Source organism: Chiloscyllium punctatum, chromosome 32 (genome assembly GCF_047496795.1).
Source record: "Chiloscyllium punctatum isolate Juve2018m chromosome 32, sChiPun1.3, whole genome shotgun sequence".
NCBI lineage: Eukaryota > Metazoa > Chordata > Chondrichthyes > Orectolobiformes > Hemiscylliidae > Chiloscyllium > Chiloscyllium punctatum.
The window spans coordinates 7,721,881-7,747,535 of record NC_092770.1 but is presented as its reverse complement, the minus strand read 5'-3'; the positions used below and the strand labels follow the sequence as shown (position 1 = coordinate 7,747,535).

Sequence of the window (25,655 nt, the reverse complement as noted above, 5' to 3'; positions counted from 1 at the left end):
GCTTGATTTTAGCTTCAGAAACCCAGATTAGACATTTTGTGCAGTTTTGGAAGAGATCAGAAAGAAAAAACAGAAATTACTGCAGAAATCCAGTGGGTTTCTGGCAGCGTCTGGGGAGAGAAAAACACAGTTAGTGCTTCAGAGACTAGCAAGAATCTTCTTCAGAGTTGACGTTGCCAGTTTCTCCAGCGCTTCTGTTTGTAACTCAGTCCTACATTCAAACTATTTTACTTTTATTTGAAAGAGACCTAACTGGGATCAGAAGCCTAAAGAATTTTAGGGAGTGGGTTAACTTAATAGAAAGTTAGTTTATGAAGCTTCCAGATAAGGAGGGCTTGGTTAGAACTCTGAAGATCATTAAAAACTGAGAAAGCTTTCAGTTTTGTGAATATTTATTTTAAAACAACTTCACAGTTCACAGGAAAGTATTGAACATAAAGGCATGAGACAGAGGAGTAATCTCTCTGGATTTGAATTTAAACTTTTCTTTCCTTTGTATTTTAAGATTTTTAAATATGCTGCTCTATATTTGGATAGCTTGGTTTGTTACATTTTATTACTTTTTCCTTTTATGTATTATTGTTTTATTCTTAAAGAAAATCCGCAGCATTGCAATCTTATGTTCCACTAAATGACTACTATGTTAAAATAAAAAGACAACATAGGATTCAACAGACTAGGCTTCACACTGAAAGATGTTGCAGAGACTGGAGGGTTTGAGTCATGAGAGGGGTTGGATAGGCTGGTACCTTTCTCGAGTGTGGGAGGCTGAGGGGTGACCTTATAGAGGTTTATAAAATCATGAAGGGTATGCATAGGGTGAATATTCAAGGTCCCCAGGGTAGATGAGTCCAAAACTAGAGGGCATTGTTTTAAAGTGAGAGGGTAAAGATTTAAAAGGGACCTGAGGAGCAACTTTCTTTCATAGAGGGTGGTGGATTTATGGATCAAGCTGCCAGAGGAAGTGGTAGAGGCGAGTACAGTTATAACATTTAAAAAGACATTTGGACAGGTACATGGATCGGGAAGGTTTGGAGGATTCTGGGCCAAATGCAGGCAAATGGGAAGAGTTCAGTGTAGGAAACCTGGTGGGCATGGATGATTGGGCCAAAGGGCCTGTTTCTGTGCTATGTGACTTTATGACTTATCCAGGAATAACATACTGTACTTCTTACCAAGGTATATACCTAGCAAGTGTTCCATCAAATCAGACTAAAACCCTGCAAATTAAATGTGTTACAGTATTTAGAAAATATAAAACTGAGAGGTGTACCCTAATTTGTACAGTGACCATACAAGCAGCAAACCAGATCAAGGAAGGAGTGCATCAATAACTAGCGAGGATAGGTGGTTTTTAAAAGTCAGATGTAATGACCTATCAACAAAGGCCATTATAAATGGACTGAAAAGACATAAAGAGCACCCAATTGAGTGACATGGTGAAAAGGGGAGCAGAGAGCCTGACATTGGAACAGGGCAACTTTGTTTTTAACAATCCATGTTGCTTGTGTTGGAGAGATTTGGGTGAAGTATATGTGTTATTCCCCAAAAGATAAAAGGCAGATGTACAATAAATGAAATGTTGTGGAAAATATGAACGAATAAGTTAAAGCAAAAATAAATAATGAGTTAAAAAATAAGACATTTTAAATAAATATTTCTATTAAAAATTGTTTCAAATCTTTTACAAAACAATGTATAAAAACATGACCAAAATACAAAACGATAGAGGTAGTACAACAATATCATATCACAATTCTATTAATGATAAAATACCTACTATTCCACCAGAACAAATGTATCTGCTTAACTTAAACTAGACCACAATCAAATTAAATAAAAATTAAACAAAGCTAAATTCAAATTAGCTTAAATTAAATTTTATCACATTATTTTATTCTATTTCACACGCCACACCTCCACGAAAGTTCCCACCCTTGGGGACACAAGTCATTGTACCTGTATTTTGTTCCCCCAGCTTCCCTCTCCCAGGGCCCCACAGGTGGCTAAATGGATATCATGGCCCTAATTAATATTACCAATAAGTTTGCGTCAATATAACGAAGAAAGGGCCGTCACGTTTTATAAAACTTCTCCATTTTGTGGTGCACCATATCTGTGAGGTAGTCTCAGGGGAGATGCTCCATCATCAGCCTGCATTAGACCTAGCGTTTTTTCCCAACATCCAATTCATTAAAATGTTCTTCCTCGCACAGTGGGTAAGAACTTTGCACAGTCTCTTCCTGTGTTCCCCAGAGAGAGCAAATTTGGCAACCCCAGAAGAAGAAATACCAGGTCCACTTTGACTTCAATTCTCAGGATTTCCTTCAGCTCACTTACTATGGCACTTCTGTATCTCCGGATCTTGCAACATGACCTGTAGCAGTGTGTGAGAGAGCCGATACTAATTTTACATTTGGGACACCCTGGAGACGCTCCTCTCTTGAACTTAGCTAGCCTCTCTGGTGCCATATGCAAAATTTTCAATTTCATGGCCTGCGATTTGTGACATATTGAGATTTTCTTTGCATTTTCCATATACCTTCCCACGTTTCCAGTGAAATATACTCTCCTAGTTCCTGATTCAAAGTCCTACAAGTCTCTCCATATCTTCTAAGACACGTACTTTCTGTAATGATACAAAGTACTAACTGAAAGAGCACCCATGCACCAGAGCACTCTTTTCTCCATGTCTGACTTGTAAGGCTGAGCCAGGAGCTTGATCTTCCTCTTCTATAATCCCTTATCTGAAAGTACCGGAAAAGGTCCCTATTAGACAATCCATATTTCTGACTTAGTTGGCTAAGTGACATCAAGTCCTTGCCCTTGAATAAATCTCCCAAATAAGAGATTCCCTTTGTAACCCAAGCCAGAGTCCATTGCCCCAGATTTAAATCCTTGGGCTCCTGCCAATAGGGTAGGAGGTCTTAAGCCAATTGCCCTTGTCTTGCCTCATTCTCCTCCAAGCCTTCACCGTATTTAAAATAATTGGTCTCTTACACTGCTCGATCATGGATTTCATCTTATCCATAAAAAATAGATTAACCAGGGGACATCACGACTGGCAGGCTTCAACATCAAGCCAAAGTCAGTCCGAATCCCTCTGTACCTAGTCACCCACCTATGCTAACAGGCCACTTATTTGATATCTCTTCAAGTCCGGAAGGTCCACCCCCACTCACCCTACTAGAGTTGCAATTTAATAAATTTAATTAGGGGGTGCCTGCAACAATAAATAAAGGATCCCAGCCAATCACTGAGCCTCCCTAATACTCATCTGTGTAGCAACAAGGGGAGCATTCTCATAGGGTACAACGGCAAGGAAGAACATTCATTTCAATCAGGGCTATTCGGCCTAAACATGATCCCACCTCCACAAATCCTGTTTTATTCTCTGCAGTAGTTGTACACAGTTAGCTTTATACAGCTGGTGGAAGGTAGGGGTAATAAAAAACAGGCATGGTGACACAGTGGTTAGCACTGTTGCCTCACAGCGCCAGAGACCCGGGTTCAATTCCCGCCTCAGGCTGACTGTGTGGAGTTTGCACGTTCTCCCCGTGTCTGCGTGGGTTTGCTCCGGGTGCTCCGGTTTCCTCCCACATTCTAAAGATGTGCAGGTCAGGTGAATTGGCCATGCTAAATTGCCTGTAGTGTTAGGTAAGTGGTAAATGTAGGGGTATGGGTGGGTTGCGCTTCGCGGGTCGGTGTGGACTTGTTGAGCCGAAGGGCCTATTTCCACACTGTAAGTAATCTAATCTAATCTAACCATCTAAACAGGAACTGCGTGCCATTCTTCAGATCAGGCACCTCCATTAATCCCCCCCCAGCTTCTGATTTTGTGAAGTTGATCCTGTAGCCCAAAAAACTGCCAAATAAATAAATTTTTTGAATCAATCAAGGAACAGACTCCTGCAGATTGGCCAAGAACAAAAGGACATCATCAGCGTATCGGGTGATCTTATGGTCTCCCATTCCCACCCTTGGTGATGAAAGAGGACACCCCTGTCAACTATCTCTCCCAATATTAAAGTTTTCTGACTTCATGCCTTTTGTGATGATTGCCACCTTAGGACCATTATACAATACCACAACCCATCTGGCAAAGGCTTCCCCCAGACCAAAGCTCTCTAGGACCCCAAACAGGTACAGCCATTCTATCCAGTCAAACGCCTTTTCTGCGTCTAGGGAGACCACTAAACCCGGGATCAATCTTTGCTGGCATACCTGCTGTACCCTCCTGAATATTGTTGGAGGAAGTACAGCACTCAAAACCCATTTGATCTTCTTTAATAATATGGGGCAATACCTTTTCCAATCTCAGGACCAGCACCTTTAACAGAATTTTAAAGTCTACATTCAAGAGTGAAATTGGTCTGTATAAAAGCACATTCTTCAGGGTCTTTCCCTTCTTTAAAATGAGGGAAATCTTAGCCTCCCTAAAAGAGGGTAGAAGACAATCCTATGTATAACAATAGCTATACATCCACAAAAGTGGCTCCACCAACACACTTTTGAATTCCTTATAAAACTAACTTGGGAATCCATCTGGCCCCAGTGCTTTGCCACCCTGGAGGTGCTTTATTGCTTCCTGCACCTCTTCCATCGTCATAGGCGCATTTAACAGGGAGACCTGCTCTGTGTTTATACTGGGGAGGTCCAGGGTCTCAAAAAAGGTCTGCATTCTTATTGCACCATCTTTGCTGCCCTCCAACAGGTATAACTCTACGAAGTATTCCCTAAATCTAACACTGATCTTCTTCAACTCACGGGTAACCATGCCAGCCTTGGATAATGGATCGGGAAGCATTCTTCTTTCTCACCAGATATTGACCTGGCTGATCTCCAAATTCAAACAATCTTTGTTTAGCAAAGGAGACCTTTGTTTTGCCACCTGTTTGTGTAATGAGACAAGAGCAGCCCAGAGAGCTGTGACCCGCTGTAGCTTGACCAATGAAGGACTATTATAATATACTTCCTCAGCCAATTTCAGCAGGGCCTGCAGCATCTGTTGCTGCTCCTCCCTCTGCCTCCTTCTAGTTGTCGAATACAAAATGGTCATAAGTGTGCCTTAGTGGCCTCCCAAAGTACCGACGGATTACTGGCCTTCCCCGACTTGATAGTCCAGAAGACCCTGAACTCTACTTGTAATGCACGCTACAAATTTGCTATCCCTTAACAGGAATGGGTGCATGTGCCAGTGCCATTCCACCATCTTTGACTTTAACATCTAAATACTCTGGCGCATGGTCCGAGATAGTTATATTCCCAATTTTGCAAGCCAACATTCTGTCCAATCAAAACAATGACATAAGGAACATGTCAATTTGCGTGTGGCACTTGTGTGAGTTGGAATAAAAAGAAAAGTGTGTTCCACTAGGGCAGAGATGCCTCCACATATCCACTAATCCCAACTCCTCACACATGTCCACCAACTGTCTAGATTGTGTGGGCCTACCACCGTGGCCCATTGGCATCCTATCTACCCTGGGATCCATGAGGCAGTTAAAATCCCCTCCAGTGATCGTGCGGCACACCCTGAGATTCATTAATTTAGCAACTGTATCAATCAGAAATTTAAGAGGGTGTGCTGGGGGACAATAAACATTCGGGACGCCATACTCTTCTCCATGTATTAGAGCTTTAAGAATGATGAACAGTCCATGTTTGTCCTTAATTTGCTCAGTTACCTGAAATGGGAGGTTCCTTCTTACCAGTAGAGCCACTCCTCTACTCTTGGAGCTAAAGGATGAGAAGAATACCCTATCATAACCCTCCTGCTGCAGTTTCAGATGTTCCTGATCAGTTCAATCAGTCTCTTTTAATGGGGAATGGCTCCCTTTTACATTCCAGGTGCACCACCTGAACAAATCAATTACTAACCATGGCCATCCAGGACAGCCCGTGGTTTCCCAAGGGGAGGAAGCTTATCTGAGGTATGGCAAGCAAAAAAGACATTAACTCTAAGGTCTAAAAACTACAACAACTAAAAAACTAACCACTACATTTAACTTAAACACCTAAATAAACCCCAATTTACTAAAGATCTCCCCCCATGCCCATAGGGGCAATCCTCACTCCCAACCTGGCTCCTTCCAGCTGAGGTCGCACCCTAGTCCCAGGCAATGCATAAATTGAGAAAACATGTTATTTACATTGAAAGCTAACAATGGACGCCTACTCTCCCTGCTCCACACCTCTTCTCCATACATTTTAACCACAGATATAGCCACCCTCAATCCAAAAGAAAGAACAGCAGCAAAAAAAAATCCCCAGATAATAACTAACCAACTGACCAAAATGATAAATAAATCAGGTTTTACACCAAGGCATTACAAAAGCTATAAAACCGATAACCACAAAAAGGGGAGAGAGGAGAAAAAGAGGGGCAGAAAAAGTAAAGAAAAACTGTACCATTGTCTATAACAGTGCCACTTCCACCAATATCCACCCCCCCCACCCCCCACCCCCGACCCCACCTCCAACTCCCAAACTGAGTCCTTTATTTAAAAGAGTTCTCAAAGTCCTTGGCCTTTTCTGCTGATTCAAAATTATATACCGTCCCTCCATGAGCGATACGCATCACTGCCGGGTAGCTCAAGGAATATTAAATGTTCAGATCTCTTAATTTTCTCTTAATTTCCCTTCTTAATTATGGCTCCTGAGAAGTCTTGAAAAAACATTGTTCTTGAGCCTTTATATATTACAGCCTGTGGATCTCTTCCCAGTCTTCTGCTGTTTCAATCACTAACTGTTTTTCTTTATAATGTTGGAGTCACACTAGGACCGGGCGCATTGCAATCTCGTAAGCCCGCTCCACACTTACCAGGCCCAACTCCAACCCCAGCCGCAGGAACTTTTGGAGTCACTTCTCCAGGAATCTAATGAGGTCCTCACCTTCCTTGCGCTCCGGGGGCCCTAAGTTTTTCTGCGACTTTTGTTTTCCAGGTTGTCCAGTTGTTCCTGAAGGACCCCAACCTGGTCTTCCAGCGGTCAGATCCTTCTGCCAAAGATCTCTGCCATGGTCTCGGATTCTGCAGTCCTCTGCTTCTACTCTTCGGTCCAGTATTTGAATCTCCTGCTCCTGCTTTTTCAGCAGATATCGGCTCCATTGCTGCTTCAATCTTTTTTCAGAGTTTGGCAAACTCAGAATAAATGCTGCTGCCCATTAAATCCAAAGGGGCCACCCCGGGAGTTTGAACTATGGCTATGGACACGCCTGACACAGTAGGAGAGTGCCCTGCTTGCTGTACCTTTTGTACCTTTTCCTTTATTTGCCTTCATCCTGATATTAGAGCTGTCAAACCACAATTTTAGCAGCTCCAGGTGTTCAGTAACTTCATATTATTGATTTTTCTCCTACAGATGGTTAACGAGGTGGGGGGTGGTTAAAGGTCAACCTTGCCAGGGGCTATGGTACAGAGCCCAGCACAGCAGACCACTCAGACTGCCACCATCTTGGATCTCCAAAAATAAGATTTTAAGCAGTCTCAAGTTGAGAAAATACAAATAATAAATGTTCATCATTTAAACACCATTGCACATGGAGAAGGATCAAACTGAACTATGATCAACTTCCTGCCATTTACACTCCGAGCCATAGAGACACTGTACAGAAACAGACCCTTCAGTCCAAGTTGTCCATGCCAACCAGATATCCTAAATTAATAATCCAGTCCCATTTGCCAGCATTTAGCTCACATCGCACTGAACCCTCCTTCTTCCTCTACCCATTTAGATGCCTTTGAAATGTAATTGTACCAACTTCCACCACTGCCTCAGCAGCTCATTCCATATAAACACCACCCTCTGCGTGAAAATGTTGTCCCTTTAGGTCCCTTTTACATCTTTCTCCTCTCACCCTAAACCTATGCCCTCTAGGTTTGGACTCTCCTACCCTAGGGAAAAGACCTTGGCTATTCACCCTATCCATGTCCCTCATGATTTATAAATATAAACCCTACAAGGTCACCCCTCAGCCTCTGAAGCGCCAGGGAAATAGTCCCAGCCTCTTCAACCTCTCCCTGTGGCTCAAGCTCTCCAACCTGGCAACATCCTTGTAAATCTTTTCTGCATCTGTTCAAGTTTAACAACATTATTCCTATAGCAGGGAGACCAGAACTGAATGGAGTATTCCAAAAGTGGCCTAACCAATGTTCTATAAGCTGCAACATGAGGTCCCAGTACTCAATGCACTGACCAATAAAGGCAAGTGTACCAAATGCCTTCTTCATTACCCTGTCTACATACAACTCCACATTTAAGGAACTATGAACCTGCACCCCAAGGTCTCTTAGTTTGACAACACTCCCCAGGACCCTACCATTAAGCGTACAAGTGCGGCCCGGATTTGCCTTGCCAAAATACAGCACCTCACATTATCTAAATTAAACTCTACCTGATGCTTTTTGGTCCATTGCCCATCTGATCAAAGTCCCTTGGTGGTCTGAAGAAACCTTGTTCACTGTCCACTTTACCACCAACTTTAGTATCATCTGCAAACTTACTAACCATTCTTCCCAAATTTATATCCAAATCATTTATACAAATGACAAAAAGCAGTGGACCTAGCACTGATCCTAGCGGCTTGACATACCAATCCTCCAATCTCATTGTTGATTTGGAGCTGAACAAACAAATTGAATACAAAAGGAATGCTAGTAACTATCCTCATCAAAACATCAACCTTATTTTAAGAAATTATTTTATATACTCATTCAAATGACTTGGATGGGAGCATAAGAGGTATAGTTAGTAAGTTTGCTGATGACACCAAAATTGGAGGTGTAGTGGACAGCAAAGAAGGTTACCTCAGATTACAATGGGATCTTGATCAGATGGGTCAATGGGCTGAGAGGTGGCAGATGGAGTTTAAATTTAGATAAACGTGAGGTGCTGCACTTTGGGAAAGCAAATCTTAGCAGGATTTATACAATTAATGGTAAGGTCCTAGGGAGTGTGGCTGACCAAAGAGACCTTGTAGTGCAGGTTCATAGCTCCTTGAAAGTGAAGTCGCAAGTAGATAGGAGAGTGAAAAGAGCGTTTGGTATGCTTTCCTTTATTGGTCAGAGTATTGAGTACAGGAGTTGGGAGGTTATGTTGCAGCTGTACAGGTCATTGGTTAGGCCACTGTTGGAATATTGCGTGCAATTCTGGTCTCCTTCCTATTGGAAAGATGTTGTGAAACTTGAAAGGGTTCAGAAAAGACCCAAGGATGTTTCCAGGGTTGGAGGATTATAGCTTTCAAGAGAGGTTGAACAGGCTGGGGCGGTTTTCCCTGAAGCGTCAGAGGCTGAGAGGTGACCTTATACAGGTTTATAAAATCATAAGGGGCATGGATAGGATAAATAGACAAAGTCTTTTCCCTGGTGTGGGGGAGTCCAGAACTAGAGGGCATAGGTTTAGGGTGAGAGGGGAAAGATATAAAAGAGACCTAAGGGGCAACTTTTTCATGCAAAGGGTGGTATGTGTATGGAATGAGCTGCCAGAGGAAGTGGTGGAGGCTGGGACAATTGCAACATTGAAAAGGCATCTGGATGGGTATATGAATAGGAAGGGTTTGGAGGGATATGGGTCTGATGCTGGCAGGTGGGACTAGATTGGCTTGGGATATCTGGTCGGCATGGACAGGTCGGACCAAAGGGTCTGTTTCCGTGCTGTACATCTCTATGACTCTAAGTGGAGGGACATTTCTGTTGTGGAATGGAACAATTCCTTAAATTCCACATGTCCATTACAGTAAGTACCAAATGTAAAGACAAACTTATTTTGTTCTCCCCCAAATCTTCTTCAATTTTAAACTCAAAAGACATCTCCTCCTGCCCCAATCTATTTCCAATAGTATTCATGCATAAAAACATTTACAGTTGAAATTATGCACAACGTGCATTAAGATTTGTATGAAGAGCATCCAAATGTACTCTATGTCAATGATACCTTCATTCCAGCTGTGCAGAACTACTTTAAACTTGCATCTCAGAGATTAAAGGAAAACATTCTAAGAAACATTGTTTTGTTTGTAAGTTCATAAGATATAGGAGCAGACTTAGGTCCTTCAGCCCATCGAGTTTGATCTGCCATTCAGTCATGACTGATATGCTCCTCACCCCCATTTTCCTTCCTTCTCACCAGATCACTTCAACCCATTACCAATTCAGAATCTGTCTAACTTTTCCTTAAATTCTTCCTAATCGACCGATTAGCCTAACCTTGGTTATAAGTAAAATTCTAGAGTCCATTGTTAAGGATGAGATTTCTAAATTCTTGGAGGTGCAGGGTCAGATTAGAACAAGTCAGCATGGATTTAGTAAGGGGAAGTTGTGCCTGACAAACCTGTTAGAATTCTTTGAAGCTGCAACAAGTAGGTTGGACTGGGGAAACCCAATGGATGTCATCTACCTAGACTTCCAAAAGGCCCTTGATAAGGTGCCACACCCGAGGCTACTGAGTAAGGTGAGGGCCCATGGTGTTCAAGGTGAGCTACTGGCATGGATTGAGAATTGGCTGTCTGACAGAAGGCAGAGAGTTGGGATAAAAGGTTCTTTTTCAGAATGGCAGCTGGTAACAAGTGGTGTCCCACAGGGTTCAGTGCTGGGGTTCCAGCTGTTCACTTTATATATTAATGATCTGGATGAAGGATCCGGGGGCATTCTGGTGAAGTTCGCCGATGATACGAAGTTAGGTGGACAGGCAGGTAGTTCTGAGGAGGTGGGGAGGCTGCAGAAAGATTTAGACAGTTTAGGAGAGTGGTCCAGGAAATGGCTGATGAAATTCAGTGTAAGTAGATGCGGGGTCTTGCACTTCAGAAAAAAAAATACAGAGACGGACTATTTTCTAAACGGTGAGAAAATTCATAAGGCCAAAGTACAAATGTATCTGAGAGTGCTAGGCCAGGATTGTCTTAAAGTTAACTTGCAGGTTGAGTCAGTGGTTAAGAAAGCAAATTTAATGTTGTCATTTATCTCAACTGGGTTGGAATGTAAAAGCAGTGATGTGCTACTGAGATTTTATAAAGCTCTGGTTATCTCCCATTTAGAATACTGTGTCCACTTTTGGGCCCCACACATCAGGAAGGACATACTGGCACTGGAGCGTGTCCAGCGGAGATTCACATGGATGATCCCTGGAATGTTAGGCCTAACATACAATGAATAGCTGAGGATCCTGGGACTGTATTCTTTAGAGTTTAGAAGGTTGAGGGGAGATCTAATAAAAACTTGCAAGATAACACATGGCTTAGAAAGGGTGGACGCTGTGAATTTGTTTCCATCAGGCGGGGAGACTAGGACCTGTGGGCACAGCCTTAGAATTAGAGGAGATCAATTTAGAACAGAAATGAGGAGACATTTCTTCAGCCAGAGAGTGGTGGGCCTGTGGAATTCATTGCCACTGAGCACAGTGGAGGCTGGGGCATTAAATGTCTTCTTGATAAATTCTTAATTTTGCAAGGAATTATGGGATACGGGGAGAGTGAGAGTCCTCCTTCTTCAAGGACCGCAATTTACCCCCCCAGACGTAATCGACGATGCCCTCCACCGCATCTCTTCCACTTCCCACTCCTTCGCCCTTGAGCCCCGCCCCTCCAACCGCCACCAGGACAGAACCCCACTAGTCCTCACCTACCACCCCACCAACCTCCATGTACAACGTATCATCCGCCATCATTTCCACCACCTCCAAACAGACCCCACCACCAGGGATATATTTCCCTCCCCTCCCCTATCAGCGTTCCGAAAAGACCACTCCCTCCATGACTCCCTCGTCGGGTCCACAACCCCCACCAACCCAACCTCCACTCCCAGCACCTTCCCCTGCAACCGCAAGAAATGCAAAACTTGCGCCCACACCTCCCCCTTTACTTCCCTCCAAGGCCCCAAGGGATCCTTCCATATCTGCCACAAATTCACCTGCACCTCCACACCCATCATCTATTGCATCCGCTGCACCCGATGTGGCCTCCTCTATATTGGGGAGACAGGCCGCCTACTTGCGGAACATTTCAGAGAACACCTCTGGGACACCCGGACCAACCAACCCAACCACCCCATGGCTCAACACTTCAACTCCCCCTCCCACTCCACCAAGGATATGCAGGTCCACGACGGTTGGAGGAAGAGCGCCTCACCTTCCGCCTGGGAACCCTCCAACCACAAGGGATGAACTCAGATTTCTCCAGTTTCCTTATTTCCCCTCCCCCCACCTTGTCTCAGTCAAATCCTTCGAACTCAGCACCACCTTCCTAACCTGCAATCTTCTTCCTGACCTCTCCGCCCCCACTCCACTCCAGCCTATCTCCCTCACCTTGATCTCCCTCCACCTATCGCATTCCCAACGCCCCTCCCCCAAGTCCCTCCTCCCTACCTTTTATCTTAGCCTGCTGGACACTTTCCTCATTCCTGAAGAAGGGCTGATGCCCGAAACGTCGATTCTCCTGTTCCTTGTTTGCTGCCTGACCTGCTGCGCTTTTCCAGCAACACATTTTCAGCGTTGAAATGCCCATTAGCCATGATTGAATGGCGGAGTAGATTCGATGGGCCGAATGGCCTTACTTCCACTCCTATTTCTTATGGTCTCAAATTTACACACTGTCCCAGCATCCACTGCACTTTGGGGTAGCAAATTCCACAGAATCACAACCCTTTGGGAGAAGTAGTAATATACTGTAGAGTTAATTTTAAGGATTGTCAGAAAGTATGTTTCAAAACAACTTCTTGAAAATGCAATCCAACTCTGAAACACATTCTGGTTAATGATATGCTGTATTAGACACATAAACTAAAGTCAGTCCTTGCTTAAGTTATACAGTATCACAGAATATAGTGGTGTCCACACCGTCACTTCTCAAGTAACTATATTCATATATAATTAAATCTGCAGACTCTATGGTTGTCAAATTAAAACAAATAATTACCCTTGAAAGATAAACTTCAGATTTCATAAATGCTATACATGCAGAGACAATAATAGTAAAGTAGCAGTAAGCCACTGGTCCTGCTGAACCAGCTCTACCATTCAAAAAGCTTGCAGCTGAACGTTTGTATAACTTCATTTTCCCCGCTAATTCCCATTTCTTTGATTCCCTTAATGTTGCACAATTTACTCAAGAGTATATACAAACTGAGCATCAATAAGTAATACACAGTAGTGAATTCCAAAAATATACAACCCTCTGTCTGCCAACATGGCATATGATAAGACTTACACAAGCAATTGCTCGTTTTTCTGAACTGATTTACAAGATTGATGTCAATTAAACCTTCAGATGCCTTCCTGCACAGACTGATAAGTGACACTCTACAATTGAGAATGCAGCTAATGATGCATGCAAACTTATTTTTGTATTTGTAATTTGCAAACAGTTCTGTTTACTGATTTATTGAAGTTCTTCATTTGTTATTTCCACAATGATTTTACAGAGTAAAGCTTCAGTTTTTAAAATTATTACAACTCATACTTCTGACTTAAATGCACATACTTAGTCACAAATGGTTTCACCCAAATTGTTTATTGGAATTCAGCAAAGCAATAACACATGAATACATGATCATAACTGGATTAGTTTCCCCTGGTCGTTGCTCATTAGATAGTCTGAAATTTGGAGACTAGTTCAGCTGGTGCCACTTTAACTAGGCTACTAATAAAGGTCAGAGGTCAATAATAGGGGCAACAGCTCCAAATCTGAGCTAGTCTCTTGGTCTGTGCTGATGATTAACTTTTTTTCTTATTACTTTGCATCAGCTCAAAAAGTGAGAGCTACTTGTGATGCCAATGCACCAGATACAAGCTACAAATGAAGTTTGTGTTCAAATAACCCTTTTGAAGAGAAAAGTAATTCTCAAGGGGTAGCAATGTTTCTGAATAAAGGTGAGAACTATTTGAAGGCCAAAGTGATTTATCACTTCCGTCTATCCTCTACAGTCATCTTAAAGGGATCTTTGCCAACATGGCCAACATATATTGAACAACGCTTCTTCTTCCAGTGTCAATGAGAATCAGGATTTGGAGATGCCGATGTTGGACTGGAGTGTATAAAGTTAAAAATCACAACCACCTGATGAAGGAGCAGCACTCCGAAAGCTAGTGCTTCCAATTAAACCTGTTGGACTATAACCTGGTGTTGTGATTTTTAAATGAGAATCAAGTCAGTTTTACATACATGCTGACAATAGCCACCTCCATTACTCTGCTATCATCCTTGATTCTATGACTACTTCGGAACTTTATCTGATACACAATACTAGCTCCCAATCGCAAGCTATATTACAGATGCTAAATCTAGCATTTGCCTTATTTCACATGTAAGTTGACACTAGGTATGGAGGGATTGAGCTTTGAGGAGAAGTTGACTAGATTGGGCCTGTACTCACTGAAATATTGAAGACTGAGAGGTGACCTTACTGAAACATACAAGATTCTTATGGGACTTGACAGTATAGATGTGGAAATATTGTCACTTGTGGAAGAATCTTGGAACATAGGGCATAATCTCAGAATAAGAATTGCACATTTGAAAGAGAGACGAGAAGGAATTTCATTCCTCACAGATAAAATGAGATCTGTGGAAATCTTTATTGCAGAGGATTCTTGATGCTGGGTCACTAAGTATATTCAAGGCTGTGATAGGCACTATCTTATTCAACTCCAGCCAAAAGATTTCACATCCTTATCCTAGTTCCTACCACCTAGCTGCTCACTCGAGGTAAACTGAATAGGTTGCAATCCTCTTTATCATCCTTCTGACCCAGTAGCTTATTCAACAAAAAGGCTGTTTATACTATCGTTAGCTTTATATGACATGTCCTGGCACCATAGCCTAATTTTCACTGCCCTCTTACCAGCCCCAATATGAACATACCAAAATTAGGGACATAAAAAGACCAGCTGGTGAACTGAGCATTTCCCAAGATTACATATTGCAATAAAGCATTGTTACTCCAAATGGTCTCACTCTCTAGCAATCTCCTGAGTAAGGTAACCAATGGAAACAATGTTTCTCTCCATCAATTCACCATGAAACTGTATCAGGGTAATAAGACAGGCTTAATTAATGATTTCAGACTAGGTAGCAGTGACCAAAATTTAATTGAAAGGCAGAATATTAGGTCTTGTATTTTATATTTAGATAAAGTCAACTACATGGAAATGAAAGCTGATCCAGTTGAACTGGCATATTCTACTATGAGATAGATCAATAGAGAAAGAGTAGCAAACATACAAGGGAATATTTCAGAATACTCAAGAATGAGGAAATTCCTACTATAAAGGAAAATGTTAAAGGGAGGCTGCATATCCAGAGTTAACTAAAGTAGTTAGGAAAAAGATCAAATTTAAGGACAAAGTACTTAACTGCGCAAAGATGAGTAACAGGTCAGATAATTAAACAGAATAACAAGAACAATAGAGAATTACTAAGGTGTTAATGAGGAGAAAGAAATTAGAGTATGGGATGAAACTAGCTAGGAGTATAAAAACAGATAACAAGAGTGTCAACCAGTATTTAAAAAGGAAAGGAGTAAGTAAAGTGAATACTTGTCCTTTATAGAATGAGCATGGGGAGTTAGTAATAGATAACAAGGAAATGCTGGATGAAACGAACAAATATTTTACTTCTGTAATCACTGTAGAGGATACAAAAACATCACAGTAAGAACTTTAAATCAGGAAGTGGAAGGGAGAGAGAAATTTAGTGAAAACATAATCATGAGGGATTATGGGCTATGGGCTGACTAGTCTTGCATCTTGATTGACTTATCTTGTTGCTAATAAGGAAGTAGACACATTGGTTTTAATTTTCCAAAAGTCCTTAGATTCTGGAAACATTCCATCAGACAGAAGTAGCAAATATCACCCACTTTTCAAGAGATTGAGACAGAAAACAGGATATTATAGGTCAGTTTACTTGACACTCATCAAGTGGAAGATCATAGAATTGATCATTAAAGAGGTAATAGCTAGACACTTCGAAAAAAAGCAAGGCAATCCAGAATTGTCAAAGGGCGATCATATTTAAACAATTTTTCTTTGAAGGAGTCATGTCATGCTATGGATAAGGGAGAGCCTGCAGATGTACTGTAATCAGATTTCCAGAAGGTATTTGACAAGGTGCCATATTAAAGCAGGAAATAAAGGCAGGGGTGGCACGGTGGTTAGCACTGCTGCCTCACAGCGCCAGAGACCCGGGTTCAGTTCCCACCTCAGGTGACTCTCTGTGTGGAGTTTGCACATTCGCCCCGTGTGTGTGTGGGTTTGCTCCGGTTTCCTCCCACAGTCCAAAGATGTGCAGGTTAGGTGAATTGGCCATGCTAAATTGCCCGTAGTGTTAGGTGAAGGGGTAAATGTAGGGGAATGGGAATGGGTGGGTTGCACTTCGGAGGGTCAGTGTGGACTTGTTGTGTTGAAGGGACTGTTTCCACACTAAGTAATCTAAAAAAAAACTCATGATGTAGGATACTAGAAACAATAAAGATTGGTTTGCTTGCAGAAAATATAATTTGCATAAATGGGTCTTTGATTGGCAGGATGTGACAAGCGGATTCATGCAGGGTTTGTGCAATTTGCATTAATGACTTAAATGAAGATGCAGAGGCATTCACAGATGACATCAAGGCAGATAAAAAAATATGTTGTGACGATGTAAGGAAGTTGCAGATAGATTAGATAGGTTGAGCAAATGGATAAATATCTGGTAGATGGGCTATAACATGGGGTAATGTGAAATTTTTCACTTTAGTGGGAAGACTAAAAAAAAAACCAGAATATTGTTTGATGTAGAATAACTCCAAAATTCTGAGGAGTCTGAGGGATTTAGGAGTTTCAGTGCATGAGTCAAAAAATGTTATCAGGCAGGGACAGTACACAATCAAGGCAGTTAATGGCATGCTATCTTTTACTACAAGTAGAAGTGAACATAAAAATAACAATTTTATATTTTTGTTAAACAGAGCATTAGTGAGACCACATCTTGAATGCTGTCTGCAGTCTGGGTCTCCTTACTCAAGGTTCATTAAAGGTGATTCAGAGGAGATTCAATAGATTGATGCCTGGAATGATTGGGTTGTCTTATTAGGTTAAGCTGGGGAGGCTGGACTTGTTTTCTCTGGGATTTAAGACAATTTGAGAGATGATTGACTGAAGTGCAGAAGATCCAGAATGGTTTAATAAGGTGGATACCAAAAGGATGTTTCCTTTTGGATAACGGTTTTAAAATTCAGCATTGGCCTTTTAGGTCAGAGATGGGGAGAATTTGTTTTTCTCTCAGAGTTGAGACTTTGGCATTCTGCCTCAGAAGGTGGTAGCAGTGGAGTCATTGAATACGTAAGACAAAGGTGGATACATTCTCGTTTGGCAGGGAAATTAGGGGTTAAATCAGGGGTGGAAGGAAACGTGGAATGCAAAACACAAACAGATCAGCCTTAATTTTATTGAATAGCAAAACAACTAGAGGGGCAAAATGGTCTACTTTTGTGCCTTTATCATGACATAATTTTGTCTGAATATCCAAGTTTGGTTAAGACTTTCCTCAAAGCATCTTGATTTAGTGTACCAAAAGTTTTTAAAGGATAGGCAATAATACTGGACCTGCCAGTGACATCAAGGTCTCACGAACAATTAATAAAGTACAACTTAACTGTTACCTTGACTTCCATAGCCTGTGTCTATGCCTGACCCATCCCAAGATTCCACTGCACTGTCCACACTGGGGATCGTAGCAGAGTACATCTCAGAAAGCTTGGCTGGCTTCTGTACAGTGGGAATTTCATCTTCCACATCACTCAATTCACTCAGCCGTCCAGAAATTGATGATTTTTTAGGACTGGACACTGTAAAAACAAAGACAACCAAAACTGTATCTGAAAATCAAAGAATATGCCTTTAAAATTCAACCATATCAAAATAATGTCATCTGGTGTGGTACTTATATGTTAAGGACCAGGCTTAAGTCCATCCACAAATTAAGGAATAAAACCTCCCCTCTTTTTGCTTGGAGTTAGTTGGCAGTTTTTTTTTACAGTATTAAAGAAATCAACTGACTGTAACTTAGATCTATTTGGAAGCCTCAGAGTAGACAGTCCCCAAAAGTCTGTCAAAAAAGCGAACAATTTTAACAAGAACCAGGTGACTATTCATGTGACAAAACAGAAATTGCTGCAGAAATTCAGCAAGTCTGGCCGCATCTGTTGAGAAAAAGCTGAGATAATGTTTTGGGTCCAGTGACCCCTCTTTAGAAGGGTCTTCTGAGGAAGGGTCACCAGTCCCAATACATTAACTCTGCTTTCTCACTCAAATGCTGCCAGACTTCTGAGCTTCTCCAGTGCTTTCTCTTTTAGATTTCCAGCATTGTTTTACTTAACTCTTCATGTAACCCTGATTTCTATAATTCCTAAACTAAAACAGCAGTTTGAATCTCAACTCATTAAAAAAATGTGAATGCAGCAAGTGAAGTGCTTACTATCAAGTTGTTTCTTAATTTTCAGTGTGACAGTCTCTCCTGCCATCTGTAAGAGATGGATAGCCTCACTTAAGGGTTTACCCTTCAGGCTACTACTGTTTATAGCCAAGATTCTGTCTCCAATATGGATTGCACCAGTCCTGTAACATAAGGCAAAAAACTTCAGATTAAAGGGGAAAAAGAAAGATTAGAACAGCTGGCAAGAAGATTGTTTCATGCTTTATATAATTTTATATGTGCAAGGGCTGTGTTAGCTTCATGCATTGAGTCTGATTTATCACAGTTTTATTGAGCATAAAATTAACAATGCCAGAATGACAATCACGTTTTGTGACAATAAATAACCAGTGTGTGAATTACATTTCGGATAATAAATCTAAATCATTATTTCAGTCTAAACAGGTTTCTTCGAAGAGGGCTGGGATATAGTGTGGGGCCTTTAATAATTCAGATAGACTCACATGAAACCAATTTTCCCAGCATTTTAGAAATACTCACTGCTAACTCTTCAATAATCTACTGATGTGTCCAGTGCAAACACCTAATACATCATGCATCTATAAAGTAAGCTATTTTCCCCATCTTGTTAAAACAATCTAAAATGCCTGCAATACTTACAAATATCAAAGGATTATATAGGACACAGCATTCTCATATCAGTACACCATATATATCTGGATAATCTCATGATGCACAGGAGGTTACAGGCCAAGCATAGATATACATTTTAAACATTCAAATAAATGATGGGTTAAACATGGTTACAAAGCACTCCCAAATTCATTGAGACCTGCGAGTTACTCAGTTGCATCGTTCATGCATTTGCTTCACATAAATGCAGCCACAGCTGACATTCCTTAACATTCTCTTCTTTCTTTGGGAAGTGCCAGCCTTGAACAGGGCTTCCCAGACTTGGCTGACATAGGCGACTGGGGAGAGCTGTGCACTATTTGCAGAAAGAAGACATTTTGCTCCTTACCTTTCAGCTAAACCTCCTTTTGTTAGGCTTGAGATGACAATTGGGTCAAAAGGTTCTTCGGTGCCCGATATGGTAATTCCTAATGGACCGCCATAACGTTTTAACTCCACCGTGTAAATGATTGCCCCAGAGCTCTCTTGTTCATCTAGGAATTTAAGGAAGGCATAAATGCTTTTGTACAAAAGTAGCAGGTGTGTGCTGTTGAAATGAAAGGATTTATCAGCTTATAACTTGAACCAAGAATATTAGATTCAATAAATTGTGGAGCTCGAAAAAGCACAGCAGGTCAAGCAGCATCAGAACAGCAGGAGAGTCAACATTTCAGGCAGGACCCTTTAACAGTCCTGATTAAGGGTACTGCCAGAAACATCAACTCTCCTGCTCTTCTGATGCTGCGTGGCCTGCTGTGCTTTCTCCTGCTCCTCACTTTATCGATGCTAACTTTCCAGTATCTACAGTCCTCACTATCTCGAAGAACAAAAAATACTACCAAATGGAGAATCTTATTTACATAGTTAATCTGTTGGCATGTGCCAAGTGCCTTCATTTGAACTTGGAACGGTTTTACATCTTTCGTGTGAAATGTCTAGCACTAAAATTAATAATTCTCTTTTTGTGAAAATAATTTTCACAAAAATTGTGAACCACACAAACCCCACTGGGATTCAAACAATCTGCTAGGAGATTGAGACATGTAAACAATTTTGCCCGATTTGAGATTGTTTTTTCACCCACATCCCTCCAAACACCAAAAGATTAAAATACAGGGCATTTCTGACCAAAATTTAAAACGCTCGTGATATGAACTAAACATTATAAATAACACAAGAGACCCAAAAACAGATATAAAGCAAATGTACATTAAGGTTGCCCTTAATAAAAGGAAGCTGACGCATTGAACACTTGACACTGCTGCTTTGAAGTATCATCAACTGTCATGGAGCTAGGCGAAGTCTAATTGGTCTAATCAGATTGAATTAAGTTGCATTGAATAAATCTTTTACTTCAGCAATAATTCAAGTTAAATAAAAGCAACAATTGATTAAACTCCATTATATGTAATTTCTCTCAAGATCCAATCCTTGTTTTTGTTTCACTGGCTTTTTGCCTAAAACACAAATGTGGCCAACCTGATTCTGTGCTCAGTTAACAGGAGGCATACTTCGAACATTCAAGGTGCACAGTGACCATAATATATTATTCCTTTATTTGTTCACAGAAGGTGGGAATCACTGGCAAAGTCAGCATTTGAAATGGACTGGCTTGCTAAACCATATTAGAGGGCAGCTGGAAGTCATGCACACTGCTGTGCATCTGCAGTTACATGTAGGCAAGGACAATAAGGATGGCAGATTTCCTTTCCAAAATAATATTAACAAGCCAAAGGGAAACTTTGTGATTATTCCCCCTGTATCTACATTTAAATTGTTAGTATAGACCATGAGCATGAGGAGCCCTAGTACTGAACACTGCATAAGTCCACTGGAAACAACCTTCCAGTCACAAAAACACCCATCAATTACTGTTTGTTCCTACCATTGAACCAATTTTGTATCCAGTTTACTACATTCCCCTATTCCCATGGACTTTACACTTATTAAGTAGTATGTAAAGTGGAACCTGGTCAAAAGCCTTAGTGAAATCCATGTTGACCACATTAATTAGTCAGACGCTATCTGCCTTTAGCGAATCCATGCTGACTGTCCTTGGCTATCTGTACCTTTCTTAGTACAGTTGACACAGTGTTTCAGTTTTGACTCCAATAATTTGCCCACGACTGAGGTTAGTCCAACTGCCCTGGATTTATTTCATTTATCCTTTGTTCCTTTTGTAAACAATGATATATCATTAGTGGCCCTCTCACCTCACCTATGCAGTTCAGCTTTCTTGTCCATGTTTGAACTAAGGCTATGTGAGATCAGATCTGAGTGGCCCAATTCCTCAGTTTACTCCACAAAAGGATGACTTTTGGATTCTTCATATGTAATTTAATGCCTCCTTTTCTCCCCGGGGGCATGCACAGTGTTCAGTTGGTTGGACAGCTTTTTTTTACACAGATGACTGCCAACAGCGTGGGTCCAATCCCCACACTTGCTGAGGTTATTGTGAAGGACTCTCCTTCTCAATCGCTTCTATCGCCTGAGGTGTGGTGACCCTCAGATTAAACCACCACCAGTTACCTTTCTCTAATGAGAGAAGCTCTACGGTCAGTGGGATTGTGGCGATTTTACCTCATTCATTCTAACGTACTCCTTGTTGGATAATAACACAGTCAACTGTCAAATCATAAGCCAATAGTCACATCCCTAAAGTATTCAAAAATGAAACTGTGAACATAGCTGTGGGCACAGTGCTTCTAATCCTAGTGCACTATTGTAACAATTCTAGGTGGCATCATTTTGAGAGAGACCAATTTGTTCCCTTCCTCATTCCCCCAACCCTCCGTGTTGATCACCTCCCAGTGCAATTGGTCTCTTGCTACAATCTCCTGCCACCAGGTTTGCATGTATATGTTGGATAGGATCAGTGGAGTCTTGCAAGGTACCAGGCAGAACCAGAGGAATTTCTGTCTAAATGAGCTTCTGCATTGAGGCATGTGGACACAGTTTCCACCACTCCATTTAAAAGAAATACCAGGACTTATCCAATCCATCAAAATAAAATTGCTTTGTGCAAAATAAACCTCGATAAATACGTAGACTGCCATTAGACTAAAAAACCTTGACAGGTCAAATTTATTATGCTAAAATGTGCTCAATTCACCTCAGCTCATTATAATGAATATTCCATGCCTACAGTAAAGAATTAACAATGCTCTTCAATTATTTTTACATTGCTGAATAACATACCTCTGAAATGATTGTGACATTTAATTATGCACCATTGACAACAAATTATAAGTTCTTCTTCAAAGACACTTTGATGAATGAATAAGTATCAGAGTGTATTCCTACTCAGTCAATATGACTCAGAAGGGATCTGCTGTGGCACCATTTTATACTATAACAATGTCAAAAACCAACATAGCAAATCCTCTATGTTTTGCTAAAGGGGATTTACAATGATCTTCTAGCTGTTGTTTTTGAACACACAACTGCCTTACTGACTGCAGAAAACTTCCTCATACGAATGCAATATTCTTGTTAAGCGCAGCAAAACACAAACTCAGCTCAATTGCATTAAAACTCAATGATGCAAGTTCAGATTTCTAAAAAAGACATTAAATGAATCAATTGGAGCATAACTAAACCAGTCTCGAAATGAGATCCCCCATCTATTCACTACATGACCCCGCACCGCTCCCCCCCACCCCAACTCTCCCAGGTTTCCTCCAGTTGCTCTGGTTTCCTCCCACAGTCCAAAGGTGTGCCGGTTAGGTGAATTGGCCATGCTAAATTGCTCATAGAACTAGATGCATTAGTCAGAGGGAAATGGGTCTGGGTGGGTTACTCTTCAGAGGGTCGTTTGGGCCAAAGGGCCTGTTTCCACACTGTAGGGAACCTAATCTAATCAAAAAAGACTGAACTGCCTATTGAAACACTTAGCCATCTCAAAAGACCTTTCCAGTAAATTGTAGTAAAAAACTCATACCCTTTCCATAATGGGGTCTTTCTTGCAGCTAATTTTCTCATTTTAAATTTACATCTCCAGGTATTTAAAACCTTTTTAATTGTGTACTGTTTACCTGTATCAATTTTGTGCAAAATTCCAAAGATTTTGAAGATGCACATTTGAAGAGGAAGATAATTTAAATCTCCTTAACATGTGAATAGCCAAAGCCACTTCCACGCTCATTTCAATTTATTTTATAGTTATCACAATTAATTTCACCTTTATTACTTTTCCATATTTATGATTCTTTTCAAAAATGAAACTCTGGAGGGATCCCATTGTTTTTCAGTTATTTTAAGCAGTTTGGGGTGCCATCTTGAGTAATATCTTAGTAATAGATGAAGGTCTATGCCAAATATAGTTGAAACAAAGTAGGAGCAAATTACTGCAGAAACTAGATTCTGTACTCAAAATGAAAAATGCTAGAAATCACAGTGAGTTTGGCAGCATCCATGGACAGACAGCAAGCTAATGTTTCAAGTCCAGATGACTCTTCTTCACAGCTCTGAAGAAGAGGCATCTAGATTCAAAATGTTAGCTTGCTCTCTCTCTGCGAATGCTGCTTGAACTGTTGCAATTACCAGCAATTTTTGTCTTCAATAGCTCAAGGAAACACAGAATCAACTTGTACACCAGAGCTTTCCTACACTATGCAACTAAAAGAGAGTTGATTGGTAAAATTGTTCTTACACTCTCCTGCCTTTTTAGGCCTGGATTATATAAATTGGTGTTCATTTAATTTTATGTTTGTCCCTTTTGGGGACAGTCAGGCATTTTATCCTAAAATACTTGGGTCAAGAAGTGAGAAAAAAACCCACAAGTTTCAGCATGTTTCATTCTATGCCTTACTCATTGGGCTGTCAACAGATAAGTACATTTAACACAGGCTAACTTAAGACTGTATCCTTCATAATTAAATCTACTTAAAATCTCAAAACGTGATTTTTCTTAGAGCTAAGCATTAAAAAGTAGATCACTCAGTGACAAAACCATCCAGTTTCATTTGTTCTAGTTGAAGTCTTAGTGCTATGACTGGCTGTTGTTTGAAATATATGAAACAATTAGAGAGAGTGACCTTTCACAGGGGCTTTTCCATTTGTCCACTGTGGCTTCAGTAGAAGAGCTGTGGAATCATTTGCAAGGTAAATATAGGTCAGATGTTTCTTATGTGTCAGTGTGGACTCAATGGGCCAAAGGACCCGTTCTGCACTGTGAGATTCTATGATTCTGGCACTGTGCCACTCATCCAGTATTTCTGTGATTTTGCTGAGGTTACAAAGAATTAGCAGGAAACCCATGTGGTAACTTTCCTGCATAATTCATCTTTTCGATGAGACATTAAATCAAGGCACTACTGTTGTAAAAGGAGCATCGGCAATTCTCAAAAGGTGAGCAAAGGAGATCTCCTGGTGTGTGAACCCACATATCCTTCAATAACTCCGCCAGAAACAGATTTCACTTTTGCTTCTTTACATACATAAGTGACTAAAAATAACTTCTTAGCTGTGAATGCTTTAGGACATCATGAGGATGTGAAATGAGAATTCTTGTCGCATCAGTAATAAAAATATCATATCATTTAGCTCCAGCTAAGATGATTTGGTTACCTAATGAAGGAGTTCTGACTGATTAGCCAGCACCATCGGCATTGCTAAGTTCTAAATTGCCTTCAGGGTTGATAATAGTTTAAAGAGAAAATCAAACTTCCAGTTGGTAGCTGAAAGGCATACAGGTCAAGATGTAGCTTTTTAAAAATAATACTTACTGCATCAATGACCAATAAAAAACTATTAGATAAACACTATTTTCCTTTCATAGGGAACTTCTATTTTAAAGTACCAAAAAGAGTTTGCCCCTTTTTACTTCTAATGATGCTAGAAAGTCAAATTTTGTTATAGTACTCGGTCTCTAAAGTAGACATTCAGTACTCCTGGGACCAATGAAAACGATGCACAACTCATCAAGAGTGTTCATTCTGGCCACCATAAAGTGATAATTATAAAAATGTGAAAAATTTGGAAAATAAAAGCATCATTTCACATATTGGGTTGAATTTCTGTCCAAAGGGAACTAACACCAGTACTGGGATGAAGGGGGCTGATCTGGTGGCTCAAGTTTCACTTGAACTATGCTGGGATCAGTGTCCGAGTAAATCCAATAACTAGGGCTGTAGAGAGGATGTTGAACAAATTGGAGTGGGAGTTCAGGGGGTCCGGAGAAGGGATGCATGTGAATTCGTACTGAGCAAAAGGTTAGGGCAGCTACTTAAAATAATGATACTCAGAGTGCGGAACAGAATGTACAAAATTAAAAGACAGCAAATGCAGTCAAAGGAGGAAAAGTGACAAAATGGCAAAATTAATGGGTCCTTACTGAATTGCACTTAGTATGTGGGACAAAATAAATGAAATAAGGAAATGAACGAATTACACAAATAGAGGTTAATGGGTAGGATCTTCTAGCCATTACAGAGACATGGTGACAAGGACAAGATAGGAACAAAATCTTCAGGGAGATGTGACTCGTTGAAAGGAGAGGTAGAAAGAAAATAATGATGGGTTAGCTGTGTTAGTACAGAATGGCAAATGCAGTAGCTAGAAATTATCTTGGATCAGAAGA

General features: G+C 40.8%; 1 protein-coding gene across 11 annotated transcripts in view; it reads right to left on the bottom strand.

Moving 5' to 3' along the window:
- Positions 1–25,655, bottom strand: part of grip1 (glutamate receptor interacting protein 1) — a 472,826-nt gene that overhangs the window by 15,923 nt on the left and 431,248 nt on the right. For all 11 annotated transcript variants that reach the window (XM_072551567.1, XM_072551564.1, XM_072551566.1 and 8 more), the window contains 3 exons: positions 19,425–19,569; positions 18,446–18,585; positions 17,631–17,816 (listed from right to left, as the gene is read on the bottom strand). In XM_072551567.1, coding sequence (XP_072407668.1) covers positions 17,631–17,816; positions 18,446–18,585; positions 19,425–19,569 — 471 coding nt within the window. The remainder of the gene's footprint in view (positions 1–17,630; positions 17,817–18,445; positions 18,586–19,424; positions 19,570–25,655) is intronic.